Raw genomic sequence first — 15,928 nt, 5'->3', positions numbered from 1 at the left:
TCGCAACCTAAGCTAAGAAAGTCTTACTCCAGATTTCAACTGTTCAACTACGCCTGTACCAGCAGCTTTCCCCGTCACTGGGGCATTGGTATCCATGCTAACTGCATCTTCCCTTCTTACGGGACCCAAAGGAAAGAGTTGGGCAGCAGTACACTCAAACAACACATAATTAGAGACACACGACGCACAAGCTCTTTCTGGAGGGCAAGCACTCAACAGAAAACACATGCAAATGCATTAAAGCCTCTAATGTAAGCTTTTACATGCTGTCTTTCAGGATTACGGTACTATCCTGTGAAGTGCACAGGAAATAATAAACCGAAGGAAAATGTCTGTCGTCACTTTCAGCCTTTAACAGATGAATTCAGCAGGAGTCATTTTTCGGGTTTGGGTTATTATTACTGTGATGAGAGGAGAGAGGGCTGCAAGTGTGTGCACACACACACATGGGTGTGCAGATGAGGGCAAGTAGCCAATAGGCAGATGACGATGATGATGCAGAGCCTCAGTCAGCAGTGATGTACTGTTGTGCTGACATGCTCAAATATGCTTGCGTTAATTAGTCTCAAACAGCAGCTCTACTCTGCCAGACAGCTCCCTGAAAACCCCTCCATCAGGATCCTCCTCAACATATCGAATGCACGCGCACACACGCACGCGCGCGCTCACACGCTCACACACACACACACACACGAGGGTAGGAATAAAATACAAAACCTGTAATCCAGGCTTTTGGATTAAAACGTTAATCTGAGCCATGCTTCCCTCTGAAGTCGACTGCTGCTGTCTCATGACAGCAGACAAAGTGAAATGGATCGTTGGACAGACGGACGGACAATAGCAGGATGTAGAACTGAGACCAGTGTGATGTCAGCAAACAGGTTTCTTACAGCATGGGTCTTACACATGTCTCTATCTTACTCTTATAGAGGCCATGATGATATCCGACAGCTATATATATATATATATATACTTTTAATATAATGTGTAATATCCATTTGCAACTCCTTTGCGTGATCACAGAAATGTAAATCCTTCAGGTAATTTATTTCCACTTGAATAAAGTGAAAGCTTCATTGGAGCCTGTGGGCCAGGTGCAGGCTCTGATTATTTCCCCTGACCCCAGAGCAGCTCCGCAGAGCTGATGTTCAGCGGGCTGTTCCCTGCTACCCGCTGACCCAGACACACAGCTAGGCTAGGCTAGCATCTCATGTGCAGCTTAGCCAGCAGCAAAGTCATCCGAGCTCAACCACACCAACCGTCCTCTGCCTAGAGAGACAGGCAGTGTTGAGGTCACAGAGTGGGGACTTCTGGTGGGATTCGTACTTTCAACTTTTTACAAAATCCTTCCCGTTGGTTTCGTTCGAGCTTTTGGATTTCTCACAAACGTCAAAGTTTCAAATAGCCTCTTGGGCAGCGCTTCTCACTCTTTGGATTTGCGGGCCCACCCTCACCAGAGCAAGGAGTTTATTTCAGAGCTGGAAGATGTTTTGCTTTTTTCCTCCTTTGGGGTGTGCTGTGCAGATGGTGAAAGGTCCAAGGCTGGATCTGACACCCAATAACATAAATCTAACGCATGAACATGTCTCCACGTACTGTGACCAACTTGTGCAACAATGGTTATTTTCCTCCTTATAATAATAATAATAATAATAATGAATTCAAACTCAAATAACTTAAAAGAGGTCACATTTGGTTGATGTTTTGGTGGATTATAATCATGAGCCTGATGTATCCAACAGACACACTTATTGGCTTATCACACTTTTACTTACTGATATCAGTTTACTTAGTGTGTGTGTGTGTGTGTGTGTGTGTGTGTGTGTGTGTGTGTGTGCGTGTGTGTGTGTGTGTGTGTGTGTCACACACACACACACACCTTTGTTTTTGTGTCTGTGGAAACAAACTGTGAGCCAAAGCCTTGAGAAAGATAACCAGATCCAGCACTGGAACCTTTGGATTCAGCCACTCAACGCTCACACAACTATCAGTATTCCCACCCTAACCCCTCCCATCACACACATACACTCTACAGGAATGTGCAGATAAGGAGACATGGCCCAGCTTTCTCATTCCTAATGGCTTCCCTCACTTTTTCCTCTCCTCAGACTCTGGATCTTTTTGCCTCAATCCGTTTTACTTTGAAACCGTCTCCCTTCTTTTGTCTCACTGGGAATGAAAGCAAGGCCGGAGAACAACACAACAGCGGAAATAAATGTGATAATATGATGTGACAATTTAATATCGGAGAACCAAAAATGAACAAGAAGCAGTGATGTATCAGTGATGGTGAGGATTCATGGTCTGGTTGATAATTACAGTGATTACCGTCATGTGGCCGATAAAGTTTCAGAGAAATGACCGCAGTGTAAGTTACCAACCCTATGAATCCCTTACTGGCCTAAATTAACTGTAATTCAATCACATAAACCTAAACTGATTAGATACAACAGCTATTGACATCTCACCAGAAGGGTCCATTAACCCACAGTGTTGTACAACACCTACTGATCATATTTAGGTCATGCTGTCCCAACACACTTACATTTCACCATCAGAGCAAATCAAATAAAGAACGATACATCCACACCACTCCATCCTCATGCTGAAACACCCACGGTTTGCTACAAATCTGGACAGTTACGGCTAGTATCAGCATGGAACTTCTCATGGAAATGCTAACTTTCATTGCTACATACTACACCAAGTGAGCATAACAAGTTGTTAAAGGAGATAAGACAAGAAGCTCTGTGTTCAAAGGGTGATAGGAGTGTCCCTGTTGTGTTGCGAGTATGGGGAAACCAAAACATTGGTATCCTTGATGTTTATAAAAGATGCTTTACAGTGGTGAAACTCACTGTAGCACACAGGCCAGCAGTCACTACACACACATGTTAATCAGAGGGAGATTCAGCAAGGGGTCGAACTGCAATGACAACACATGATTATTGTATTAAGAGCATACACTTGGAGCAGACAGTTGGAATATTTGACACAGAAATAAAAACATTATGACTTTCAAATTTAAAGTTGCACAACATCTTTCAAAACTGTGCAACTCCGAAGATCAACTCATCGTCCGCACAATCACATGGTGCCATAAAACAAGGGGCCAAACCCACTCAATGGCATTCCCAAGCCTTCTGAGGACTTTGCTACAATAGGCATGTTGTGGGGCAGAATCTATGGTGAATTAATGAGTTACTGTTGGAGCGGCCATTTTCCCAGCATTTAACTGGCAACATAATTACCATTCCCCCAAGAGATGAGAGATAAGGGGGGGTGGGTGCATTCTTCAACAGAAGCACAGAGAAATAATACACAAATGACTTCAAATGGCATCTAAAAAAAGAACTCCTCAGCACCCCTATTAGAGAGGAAGCGCACACCCTCAAATATACCGAATGAATTAATTACAATGTGCACAGGAAAGTCTGTAATGAAGCCTCGTTATTCAGCAGCGTACATACAATGACTGAAAATCATAACGCTACTTTCAGAAGGCTGGCAACTGAAGGCCACAGGAATGAGGGGAACACACAGAGTCGTTGTTGTTTAGGACTACAGCTGCGCAGTGCAAAGTTACCGTATGCTTTTCTAGTCGCCAATCGCTGATGAAGTTACATTGTAAACCACTGATCTGTGTTTAAATCCTAGACTGTATAAGAAGGTTTAAATTGACAGGACGGTGGCGGCATTGCTAACGGCTAACGAACGAAGTACCGCTCAGTTACATTACGATGCGTTCAGGGTCTGTTTAGTGAAGATGAGTATTGGGCGAAGGTAAATTATAACATATACATGGGATCTCGAAAAATGTAGTTTTGGTGAACTTGGTGATAAATATCCATCACCCTTGACCTGTTCTCAAGGCACCCAAAGGTGCTGCGGCACCCACTGTGAGAAACTCTGCTCTGAACGAACTGCATTTACTGAGACTTTTTCCATTAGAGATCAGCCAATAATAAAATACAAAAAAATATATTGTTATGTCTGGTATGTAGTCATCCATCTCAGGTGATGTTTCATGATACAAAAAGGTAGTTGAGCACACGTTCAATCCGATAGTTAGGCAGTAGAGCAGAAGAGCAGATTTATGATGAGTATCTGCACTTAATTTTGCATATCTGGCATTGACTCATAAATTTGGGACTATTCTACATCATGAAAAATAAAAATGTTAACGCCCTGAAATCAGACCCCCCACATCATCCATCATTTTTACTCTCAGTGACTGTGTAACATTACAATCACAGCCCAGCACAAGCCTGTTCTCTCCTTTCTGTGTTCTGGAAATTAACTAGTACATTACAAAATCTGGTGACTCACAGCCAATGATTATCTGACGATAGCAATGTGCTTTCCTATCCTGTGACAAGTGTGTCGGGCGACTGTGGCTCAGTGGTAGAGCAGGGTCGTCCTTCAATCAGAGCGTAACTAGCTAGCCAACGTTAGCTAGCTTGCTATTTCCACCACGTTTTCACACGGACGTTACACTGGCTACAGAAGAGGAGAAGAACAGTGGGCTGGTGGCTACAGAGGCGCGAGAGTTTCACACTGGCTACAACTGGGACGGTCAGTCTGCATAGCTGGTGCCTGCTCTCCTCTTGGAGAAACTCACCCAGTGGCGTGGAGTGAGGCAGCAGGGTGTGATACTCGTCTCATTTAGGGTCAGTAACTTAAGTCAAATCTCTCAGTCCCTTGCCCACTTTTTTCATTTTTCAAAATGAGCACAGAGTTGTTTATTGAAAACACCTAAGGGAGGGAAGTGGACGGATTTCAAGATGTGCATATGGACAATATGTATATTAAGGAGGAAAAACAATTGTCAGAAAAGATGATATTGTATGAATATAATTGTAAAACAATGTCTAAGAAAAGAAAATGACATCAGGAAATCTACACAGATACTGAGTGTGATTATTACGCCTTATATCATCTTCGGGGGCGCCCGTGGCTTACTGGGTAGAGAGGGTTGTCCGCCAACCGAAAGGTCACCAGTTCGATCCTCGGCTGCACCGTGTCCTGTGTCGAAGTGTCCCTGAGCAAGACACTGTACCCCTAACTGCTCCCCGGGCGCCTGTCATTGGCAGCCCACTGCTCCCTATATATACAGGGATGGGTCAGAGAGAATAATTTCCCCACTGTGGGACTAATAAAGGAATGTTTATTATTCTTCTTCTACTTAAGCAGCAGACAATGTCTCCCACAGGGTGATGACTGTTTCCCAGACAAAAAAAGACCACCAACACTGCGGAAGATAAGCAAACGAACACACAGCAGTGTGTGTATGTGTGTGAAGGCATGTAGGGCAACAAGCCTTGGGATGAATCTGTTCCAGCCTTTCTCTCTTCTCTAACCAGCTGAGCCACGGCTGCCACATGCACTCTCTCTTGTCCCTTAGTGTCGTAGTGTCCTAGCTTTGATAGGCTGGCTGTTGGATAAGGAAATGGACTGACCCAAGACATTTCCATCCACTCATCTCAATCAACAACATCAGCAGCTGAGCGAAAGGTGGTGGATCATTTTATTCCAGCAGCCCATTTGAATCCTCAAGCAAAAGTGTGGGCAACACTTATAATGCAGGGCTAATGCCAGGCTGGTCTTCCTGAGTGAAATCCGCGAGATAATATTTAGACTTCAGGTCAATATCAGAATCAAGCCACTCACACACCAGAACAGCGTGTTATGGACTTCCTGGGCGTTCCCATGTGTTTTGGTTGTGCTGAAACATCCTGCTGGACTAGCCTCACTCAGCCACACTATATCTGGGAAGCTCAGCTTTCACTGATAGATTCAAGTCAAGATTTGGGTGAAAAGATGAAGGCAAATTTTAACAATTCAGAACTACACCCATGTTATTCCAGACCAATGACAGCCAAGCAAGTGGTGCGCTCATCCTATAAAGTGGAAGAAGGGTTCATGTTGATGCCTCAGAGAAGCAGATAAACTGTCAATCATCCATTGCACAGCCTGCTTTGAATAACGCCCCCCCATCCCTCTTTCAATATGCAATGCCAAACCACAAAGAGACAAATAATATTTGTGGATTATTTTGCAAGACTACTGCTAGTCTTTTCCACAGAAGTCTTGGCCTCCAGCTGGCAAGGAAATGTACTCCACCATGTTGCATTTGAATTGAATTGAATATAAATAGATATTAATGTGCTTTATAATATGCGTTTTAAACAGGAAAATCCCAAGCGCCATAACGCCATGATTATAGGAGAGAGAGGAAGTCTTTAAGATCTGCCATGTGATTCAGATTATAGCCGGTGCATCTCTCCCTCCCACTCCTTCCTTACTCCATCTCACCCCTCCAATAACCCCTCCTCACATCACCTCCTCCCTCAGAAGACATTTTCTGCTTTCCTTCTTTCTTTTTTTCCTCTCTGCGGTGTGTATCTGCCCTGGATTTCCCTCCAGGGATGAAAGGATAAGCAGGTCAGATGTCCTTGATAACTGCCGCACTCCAGTCTCCTGGCATTGAAACAACACAAACAGCTGCTTTCTTTCAATGTTTGCATCCAGACTCCAACAGAAGGCGATACCTCAGTAAAAACAAGTACCTCATTATCATCACAACAGTCCACTGCTTTCTTGTTTTCAAATTTGGGCGACAATGAATCCGAGCATCTGGACATAATGGTACTAAATGACACAATTGTGTGTTACAGCGGCCTAAAAATTTGCCAAACTGAAGCCCAATTGAAGCAACACAGACCCCTGGTTGACGATATGATCGACTGGCAGCCCTCTCATCTATTACACAGAGACAGCCTACACCTGCCTTCCTTAATGAGAGTAATTTGAATCAAAGGCTTAAATCATCAATATATCAAAGAGTGGCCTGTTAGTGTGGAGCATGTGGTGCAATGTGAGGCTGCTCAGCCCTCTTCATACTGTTGGGCAGTAGATGCTGTTCTCAAAATCAGCTGCATTGTGCCCAAGAGTGTTTCCTGGGAAGTTTTCAACCCAGATTTCCTGACATTTAATATCAATAACCCTTCTCATACCGCCCACTGCCCGCAAGGACATCATTGAAGAAGAGTTTATAAGACTTATAGGTTACATTTCATGTGTTAAAATGCACCCTGGGGAGTGTATCAACAGAGGATTAGGTAAATGAACTATGATCAGATGGTGGTCTCAGACACTAGCTGTTCCATCCTCTGTTTATCACGAGTCCCATCAGCCCCAACTCTCAGTAATCATCAAAGCAAAGTGGAGGCTGCTCTTGGCCCACTGTGCAACTCTAATTAATACAACATCCTTCATCCAAATGCATTTCCCCCTTGTTTCAGTCGGTCCACTCAAACAGTCTAAACCAGGGGTCTCAAACTCCCGGCCCGCGGGCCGAATCCGGCCCGCTACGTCATTTTATGTGGCCCGCGAATCCAACAGCAAAAAACAAAAAACAAAGTTAAAACTTTTTTTCTTCTTTTTAAGTTAGACTTGATAATAAAAATATCCCCATAGTCGAAATTATGAGATAGAAAGTCGAAGTTATGAGATAGAAAGTCATAATTCTAGATAGAAAGTCAAAATTCTGAGATTGAAAGTCAAAAGTATGAGATTAGAAAGTCAAAATGATGAGATTGAAAGTCAAATTTATGAGATACTTAAACAGTCATAGAAGCAGCTCTTTGGCTGGTTACTGTACATTTAACATGGAAATGTATTGTGAGTACATTGAAGACTACTTTAAACTGTGAATGCAGAGAGTTATTTCACAATATGTTACGAGTGGTGACATTTACAACCGGCCCTTTGTGGGCGACCATGATGCTGATGTGGCCCGGAGTGAAAATGAGTTTGAGACCCCTGGTCTAAACGCTAGAGGGACTGCTGATGCTCCTGATTCGGTTTCTTTTTTGTGTAGCATTCACAAAAGTAAACAGAAATGGCTGAAGGCCAAACGCAAAGACGAATAAGACTAGAATGTACCGTAGTGAGGCTCTTCTCCACTACAGTATTCAACCATAACAAAACAACAACAATCTAATTTAGAGTTAAATTACACTATTAAATGTCTTTGTTTTACTCCACTGCTGATCTGTCATCAAATGTCTTCCTACCAGCACAGTATTGTGCAATTAATCAAATTCTAATTTCAAGGAAAACAAGAGACTCAGCATGAAACGATTCTTTTTTTCTCGTGTTATAAATCCAGCCCACCCCTTTAGTGCGTAGCGGGGGGCTGCTCGGTGTGGGAGGATCCCCTCGTGATAACTCTTGCCGATGGGAACTGCGACTAGTCCTGCTTGACTCGTTCTTCATAGATCTAGCCTCTTCATTTTGCTTTCAAAGTAAACTAGATTGATGCATTTAATTATAAAATGTGGGCTGCTTTTCTTTCCTAAATGCATGACATTTCCAAAGTAAGTGAGTAATTGTGTTAAATAATCGTTATGTCAATATTGACCATAATAATCATGACTATGATTTGTGCCATAATCAAGCAGCCCTAAAGCACAGCCAGACTGTCTTCCTCCCTCCTTGGTGCCAGAGCAGGAAGTCCAGCACCAAACAGAAAGATCTTTCCTTTTCCGTCTTCATTGGAACACATCCTCCTCTAAACAACAATTAACATTCACTGTTATTTTGTAGTGTCGGCCTGTCATGACATGAAACTGAAAGCAGCTTCAACTTCACTCAGATTATGTTAAACAGAGTGCTATCTTTCTGGTTTTGCCAATGTTGTCACCGTTGAGTGAATGCTAACACAACACTAACCCAATGACACACTGCTGCTAAATATAAGCCATACTGACCTCTGAGACACTGTGTCAACATGCCTGGATGCTACTCTATTCCTGAAAAACATTTTATTACAGTTGATCATTAACCGTAGCGTTACGTGATATGTGACTAATACCGATGTTATGTCCGTTTACCACATCTCACCCAGTGGGAGTAAATACTTGGTCAGTGAGTGATGAACAAAAGAATAACACAGCAGAAGGCAAGTCATACTCGTCTTACAGATTATTCCTGACAATGCATCATGGAACCTGTTAGCACACAATTTAGCTCGGGTAAGGCTGTCTCCGTCAGTAGGAGCAGCTCTGGATGCTTAATGTGACTACTGTCTGCACAGTTAGCTCATCAGTGCAGCGACCCCTGAAAGGAAGTCACTGTGTCTTCTGTGTTAAAGGAGACACGAGGCCTTTAGGTTTGGACAAGATGGAAAGATAAAGAAAGAAAGCTAAAGGACCTTCCTCTGATACCGAGATATTTGTTTATGTAAGAAAATCTCCACGAAAACCTCACTGGTCCAGTAGTTGTTGAATGCTAACAAAATACTTTTGTTAAACACTTTAATTGTAGTACTTTTTGACAATTTTCTTGGAATGTGGTTTTTTGGGGGGTAAAACAACAGCTAAATATAATTGTATTTTGATTCCACTGGCAGACAATATTGCCCAGCTTTAACAATAACAAGTTAGCTTGAAATATGAAAACAAATCCTCACGTCATGTTTCTGCTTTTCAAAGGTTGATGAAAGAAACCCTTTATGAAAATATACCTTGAATGAATTAGGCTAGTGGAACAGAGGTTAGCCTGAAAAGAGGACAGCACTTTAAAAATATATATACACACACTTGTATGAAAGGTTGGCTATAACTGACATATAGCTTTCCTATCCTTAGAAAACGCTGAGCTATATGAAAGAGACAAATCAATACATTCTTCACCTGAACACTAAACTCAGAACTTTTTTTTTTTGTTCAGGCTCTGATCACCATTGCTCATGTTTCCCCAAGGAATGCATTCACACCCCTCTAATCCAGTTCTTATGGTTTCACTTTTCATTTTAAGCAAACAATGCTCAAATGTCCAACAACCTGTTTGTAATAGAAATTGAAAATACTATGAAACTGATGAGCACATGAAAACGTTGGCTCATTACCAACTGCCAGCATAGTGTAGTAGTAAGTTTTATTAATGTCAAGGTGTGACAAAGGCCGTCAGATACAGTACAGTAACGTCACCAGCTGACACGACAGAGCTGGTTTCGTCTGACTGGCGCAACCGACCAAACCTGAATATCAACACCTCTGTTAGACAAACACTGCACATTCCTCACTTGTCAAACTGAAAAAATACAAGGAGAGTAACTATGGAATACATTGTAAAAATATTTACGTCAAATTTGAGGATTGACCTATTTCTCTATTAGTTCATTTATTCAAATTTTCTATGTGATTCATGTATTTCATTAAAGACATTGCAATCACATGGTGCATATGTGTACATGTAGGGGTAGGTGTCTCATAATGATGAAAGCATGAAGTTGTGTTTGTATGTTCAAGACCTGCTGTTAATCACCACCTGACATGACACAGTTTTCAAATATTTCTGTAGGAATACTTCATTGGCGGTAGAAAATGTTAGGCTTGACAGATATTCATCCAGCTGTTTGGACTGATGAATAGACAGCAGTATACACAGCTGATACAGTAAGCTAGCGGTTGTCAATAATGGATTTGAAAGGGTGCCAAATGGTAAATAGTTCACAAGTTTGAATTCATAAATAAATAATAAAGTTAAGTATAAGTGTAAGTGAATTTACTTAAAGTGAAGTCAAAAGTTAAGTACGCAAAAATAAGATTGTAAAGACTCCACTTTTGGGTAACAGGTGTCTGTTTCTCCCAGACTCTTATCATTTTACTTAAGTTTTTCATAAAACACAACAACAACAAATAACCTAAAACAAAAATATCCTCAAAATAAACTTTCATAAAGCAAACTCGATCAAATGTAGTTCATGGTCCACTGTTTTCTAGGATCTCTGGCATGTAAAAAGTTCTGCCTCAGTTTTTCCTGCAACTTTTTAATAAGGAACTATTAAGACTGTGACTTTAGATATCAACAGGTAGCTGAGCTGAGGCCTGGTGTGACCACAGCAGGGGGACTTTTCAGCAACAGAGAGTTTAAATCAGATTATTATGAACCTAGTCACGTACAGTAGAAACAGCATGGCAGGTTGTAGGTCAAATTATGCTGCTAGGTGTAACGTTAGAACACACTCTCTCTCTCTCTCTCACACGCACTACCAACAACAGTCTACAAAGTTGTATACCCCAACTTCAGCACAGTTGAGCACTTTTTAGCCAGTGTTAGCTCTTCAGTTTATCACACACGTTAGCTAACGTGACGTGAGCTAGCAGAATAATGTTGGAACAAAACACTTAAGCTAACGCTGGAGTTTTATCCGACCAGGTTACCCACCTTATTTGAAGCTTTGGAGGACATTTTACACTCTTATTATTCCGCCTCAAAACTGGCACGTTAAAAGTTGTGGGTGTCTTTTGTTTTGATAATCACTTTAGGGTGAGAGCGGTATTTCCCTTCCAGTTGAATTGTCGCCCAGCTGCCGCCACGCCGGGCTACGTTGTTATTTTATTTTATCCAGGACGACAAGGAACATGTCACGAAAAGCCCCGTGGAAAGTCCAATGTCCATTATCTTATCTGAAACGTTAACGTCAGTCCGGTCAGGTGTCGAGTCATGGGAGAAACTCGAGTTGAAAAAAAGAGAAATAAAACCACTTTGCTTTGACGTTTCGTTGCCAACCTCTGGATGAAAAGTTGTGAAGAGTCGGCATCCCTCGGACGGTGTGCAGCAGCAATGGACTCTCTGGGTGAACCTCTCCCTGCTCTCGGCTCTGTGAGCAACGGCCGTGTCGTGTCTGGGCGGAGCGAACCATTACATACACAGAGGGGTGCAAGACTCTGGAAAAACAGGGACACTGTCCATTTAACCCGAAAGTTCTCCCCTAATAACGATTTTGTTTTTTCTCAAGCAGCCAGCGAGTATATATTATGACTAATCATTTAGTTTACTTTAGGTTAATTACATATTTTTATCGGGGCTATTACAATTTCCGCCCCTGTTATCCCAGGGAATAAACAGTCCGGGATACAATAAGGAGAAGCGACGCCGCCGCTGTCCCCGCTGATGCTGAATGCTCACTTTCACTGTACGATGATGGCTAATGTTGTGTTTGTTGGAATGTTACACAAGTACTACTATAGTAGCCTTTAAACTCTGTAGTTTGAGGGGGAAAACAGTGTTGTTAGTTCAAATTCAGCGCAAATCTAAAGCCTGTCTTCATAACAAAACAGCCGACTATGTGTGTAGAATATTATAAAAAGTTGGTTGCACAAGAAGTGACCTAAACTATTTCCCTTCTTGGTGATTATAAGGGTTGTTTTGTAGATTCCTTATTTGAAAATATTTCTCAGCACAGAGCCATTGGCAGTGTTTGTGGCTGGTCATCACCTCACATAAAACCACAAAAGCTATTCAGTTAAATTCCCATGACTTCCTAAACCTGACCCCACCCACAGGATGCAACAATCTCAGCTTGTATTGTTTCACAGTTTACCTCTGTTTTCAGCAAACAATATATGCAACATTACAAGTGGGTCACAGGAGAAACCCAAAATCGCGACTTTACAGCAATAAAGTTTTCAGTGTCTGTGGTTACAGTACATGTGATTGCGAGCATACAAACCCAGAGACACACACTATCTTTTCCAAACAAACTGAGCAATCACATTCCCTAAATCTAGCTCCTCCAATGATTACCGGTACTTCCTCTGTGTCTTTCGCGGTCAACTGTGGAGGAGGGCTTTTCGGCAGTGTAGGGGGTTGATTCCCAGCAGACATAATCCTACAAGGCTAAAATACCGGCAGTCAGGAATAGCAGACAGGTCTTGAGGGTTGCAGAGGATGACCTCCAGAAAGGCCAGGTCACGCCGAAAAAAACCAGCATCAAGACAGATGAACCACTCTAAAACCTGCAGCCATACTTCAGCCAGGGAAACACATACTCGTTTCTAAAGTATGTCTGGAGAAGACTTGGACATAGTTTTCACCACAAAGATTCACCAAAACTTTGAGAAAAAAAACACGCATATCCAAAACAGACAACAATATTTAGCATGCCCCAAGGATGATACATACTAGTATTGATGCAAGTCGCTCGCTCCTTCTGAAGCTCCTCAAACGCCTGTCAGGATCGATCAGTGTGGACAGTAGGATGTTTAACATAATCATTTCGGGTTTTAACTAATAATAAACAATAACCAAAATTGAGCTAATCACATCTGAAAAAGAATAAACAGAAGCTTTTCCTCTGCTGCCTGTTTTTCGCTCTCGTCCACACCTGTGATGGTACCTCAGATGTTCTAGCAGTGAGGTGCAAGACATTAGTGACACTCCAATTTGATCAAAGCTATCTTTGTCCTCTATGCTTGCATCCCTACTCTCTCTCTCTCTCTCTCTCTCTCTCTCTCTCTCTCTCTCTCTCTCTCTCTCTCTCTCTCTCTCTCACACACACACACACACAAGCACAGAGTGAGACATACAGCTCTTTCGGGAAGCGGGCAGCTTCAAAGCTCAGGTGCGCGCGCTCATGGAAGAGCAGGCACATTTGGTTGGAGAGCATCACAAGGTTCACTCAACCCATCTTCTCCTGCAGCGAAAAAGGCTAACGTAGAGTGAAACAGCGTAATGTGCACACCCGAAAAATGTAAAGCTGGCTGTTGATGCGCATAGAGGCGTTTATGTAAGTAAACACAAAAATGACATAATGACGAATAAAGAAGAATGTGAGACGTTTGATGTGAACCATTGGTTTTGATTTGGGGAAAGTTCTGAGGCAGATGTTGTTTTCCTATTTGCATCTGTCCTGCATTAGGTGTCTGTGAGACGCTGTGTGATCCCTCTTTTGCCCTGTTGACTCAGGGCTGCCCTGCAGGTCCAACAAAGCCTCTTTGTTGCTACATAATAAAAACCTTCTGGAGACATGAAGTTCTCAATTAATCCTTGTCACATTTGGTAGACCAGGCAAACTATGGCTACATTGAGAAGCCATTCATCTGGAAGTATTATATTTTTTAAGTAGGCAAACATTGGTAAACAATTATCACTTATTGTGTAGATCTTTGTGGTGAAATAACCAGTTTAAATGATAAGGCTGGTGTTATTCTGTTTTTTTTTGTCTTGTCCCATGAAAAGATCAAGACCATTTGCTCTTACTCAAGACATAAATCTGTCAACAAATAAAAAGGGTGGCAAATATGCTGTATACTTTTATTAAAATCATACAAACAGGTTAAGGTAGTTTCCCTGAACAGCTGGGTACTGTAGTTTTATCAAAATGTGCTCAAATAGGAGTAAATAAAATTTTCAGCAACAAATTTGGTGCCCTAAAGACTCAAGCAGCAGAACAGTGTCCATGAGATTCACTCAGTTTACAAATAAACTAAACTAAACTAGTGCTTCAGCTCCATGGCTCAGAAGAAGCGGTGATATCAGGCTTTTAACGATGATCGATACATTTTTGCTTTTGGTATTTTAAATGCAAGTGTTAACAATAAGAAAAATACAAAACGTCATCAGACTTATACTTTAAATATACTTTTCACCTGGATTTTATTTTGAGAAACTTTCACTTAAAGAAAAGTAATCTGTTCAGTAAAGGTCACAAAGGGTTGTGGTTTAACCCGCTAATGATCAGTATACAAATCCCACCCACCTCTGCTTAAGAGGCCAACTGTTTCTGACCAGATTAGTATCATATGACAGGATTAGCAGGCATCTCTCAAATTCACCCCCCTACCTTCCAGGTCAATATTGTTGAGGCTTTTGTGCAGACTTAAACAATAAACACAAATCTGGTTTCTGGATGGAATAAACTCCAGACATGGTTCAAGGTTCAAATTATTCAACCATGAAATCAGGGAAATATTTTCCTTCTGTAATATCCTGATTACAGCAGTAAAACAATACCCATAAACTAAAACCATATATTTTAAACAACATTAAACGATATTAAATACACAATAAACACTAAATAGAGAGGCTAAAAAATATTCCAACAACACCATACCGTCCAACGCCTTTAACATGCATCTTACTTTCCCCATATCAACTTAAATATCAGCTAGAAACACACTCTCTGACTGCTGCAGAAAGGGTTTTTCAAAAGATGCACACAGTCTATGCATATATCTTTATAATCATAACTCAGGTCTCCATCAGAGACCTGATCTTCCTCTAAAGTCCTTCTCTTCGATATCCAGTCACAGCGCAGGCGAGTCGTCAATCTCACCCTCTTACATCGTACAGCAAGCACATCAGTTTACGGCCGCACTATGCAGGTGAGCTGTTGGGCAGCCTCTTTGTGAAGCGACGACCACTGCATGGTCAACATATTGATGGATTAAAAAAGAGGTTTCGAAAACAAGGCTGAAGTCCCTGCACAGTGCTGCTGTGAACTGGTGTGCTTACAGTACGATGAACGATGCAACCCGTCAAACAGTTGTTGAGATATTTCAGGAGAGCTATTACCAAATCGGCGATTCTCTAAGTCTAAGGTATCGTCTTACTCCTTTTTTTTCTCTTGCAATTAACTTCAAGGATGTCAAACTATACAGCAGTGGGGAGCACTGCAAGAAGTGCTTTGCAAAATGTTTCATGAAAATATAAAAATGTCAGCTTTGTTCTTCCGTAATTCAGTAGCCACAGAAATGTGTGTAAGAATAGTCTGAAGCGCTGTTATTGGGAGCTCATTGAATTCTCTTGATGAAGAAAAGAGCTTTTGGAGTATACTCATTGTACCATAGAGGGTTTACAGTCACTGATAGGGAACAAGGCTACTTTTAATCTTCCGAAGACATTTACTCCAAGAGGCAGTCTGTGATCAACCAACCAAACAAATCTCAAATTTTCCTCTTTCTCTGCATCTCTCTTGTTCGTTCTCTCCTCAACAGACAAGGATTGCTGAGCCCTTTTTAGCCAGAGAATAGAGACTGCAGTGAACCTGGTTGACTCCACTCTGCTTCTCAGCGGTATCTCAAGTAGCTTGGAATGGCCCACAGGGAGTTACAGAGAGCACCAGGTCTACTTCAAA

General features: G+C 41.8%; 1 protein-coding gene across 11 annotated transcripts in view; it reads right to left on the bottom strand.

The window, feature by feature from the left end:
• The window catches only part of tjp1a (tight junction protein 1a), a 43,082-nt gene extending 31,560 nt beyond the window's left edge, over positions 1 to 11,522 (bottom strand). For 10 of the 11 annotated variants that reach the window (XM_079291191.1, XM_079291196.1, XM_079291197.1 and 7 more), the window contains exon 1: positions 11,236 to 11,522. In XM_079291191.1, the coding sequence (XP_079147317.1) occupies positions 11,236 to 11,259 (24 nt within the window). In that variant the 5' untranslated portion in view covers positions 11,260 to 11,522. The remainder of the gene's footprint in view (positions 1 to 11,235) is intronic. The other variant, XM_079291198.1, reaches the window with a different exon arrangement.
• Between the last annotated feature and the right edge of the window lie 4,406 nt (positions 11,523 to 15,928).

The sequence above is a fragment of the Melanostigma gelatinosum genome (genome assembly GCF_949748355.1).
Source record: "Melanostigma gelatinosum genome assembly, chromosome: 2".
NCBI lineage: Eukaryota > Metazoa > Chordata > Actinopteri > Perciformes > Zoarcidae > Melanostigma > Melanostigma gelatinosum.
The sequence above is the reverse complement of the archived record's forward strand: the minus strand, read 5'-3'. Positions and strand labels throughout refer to the sequence as shown.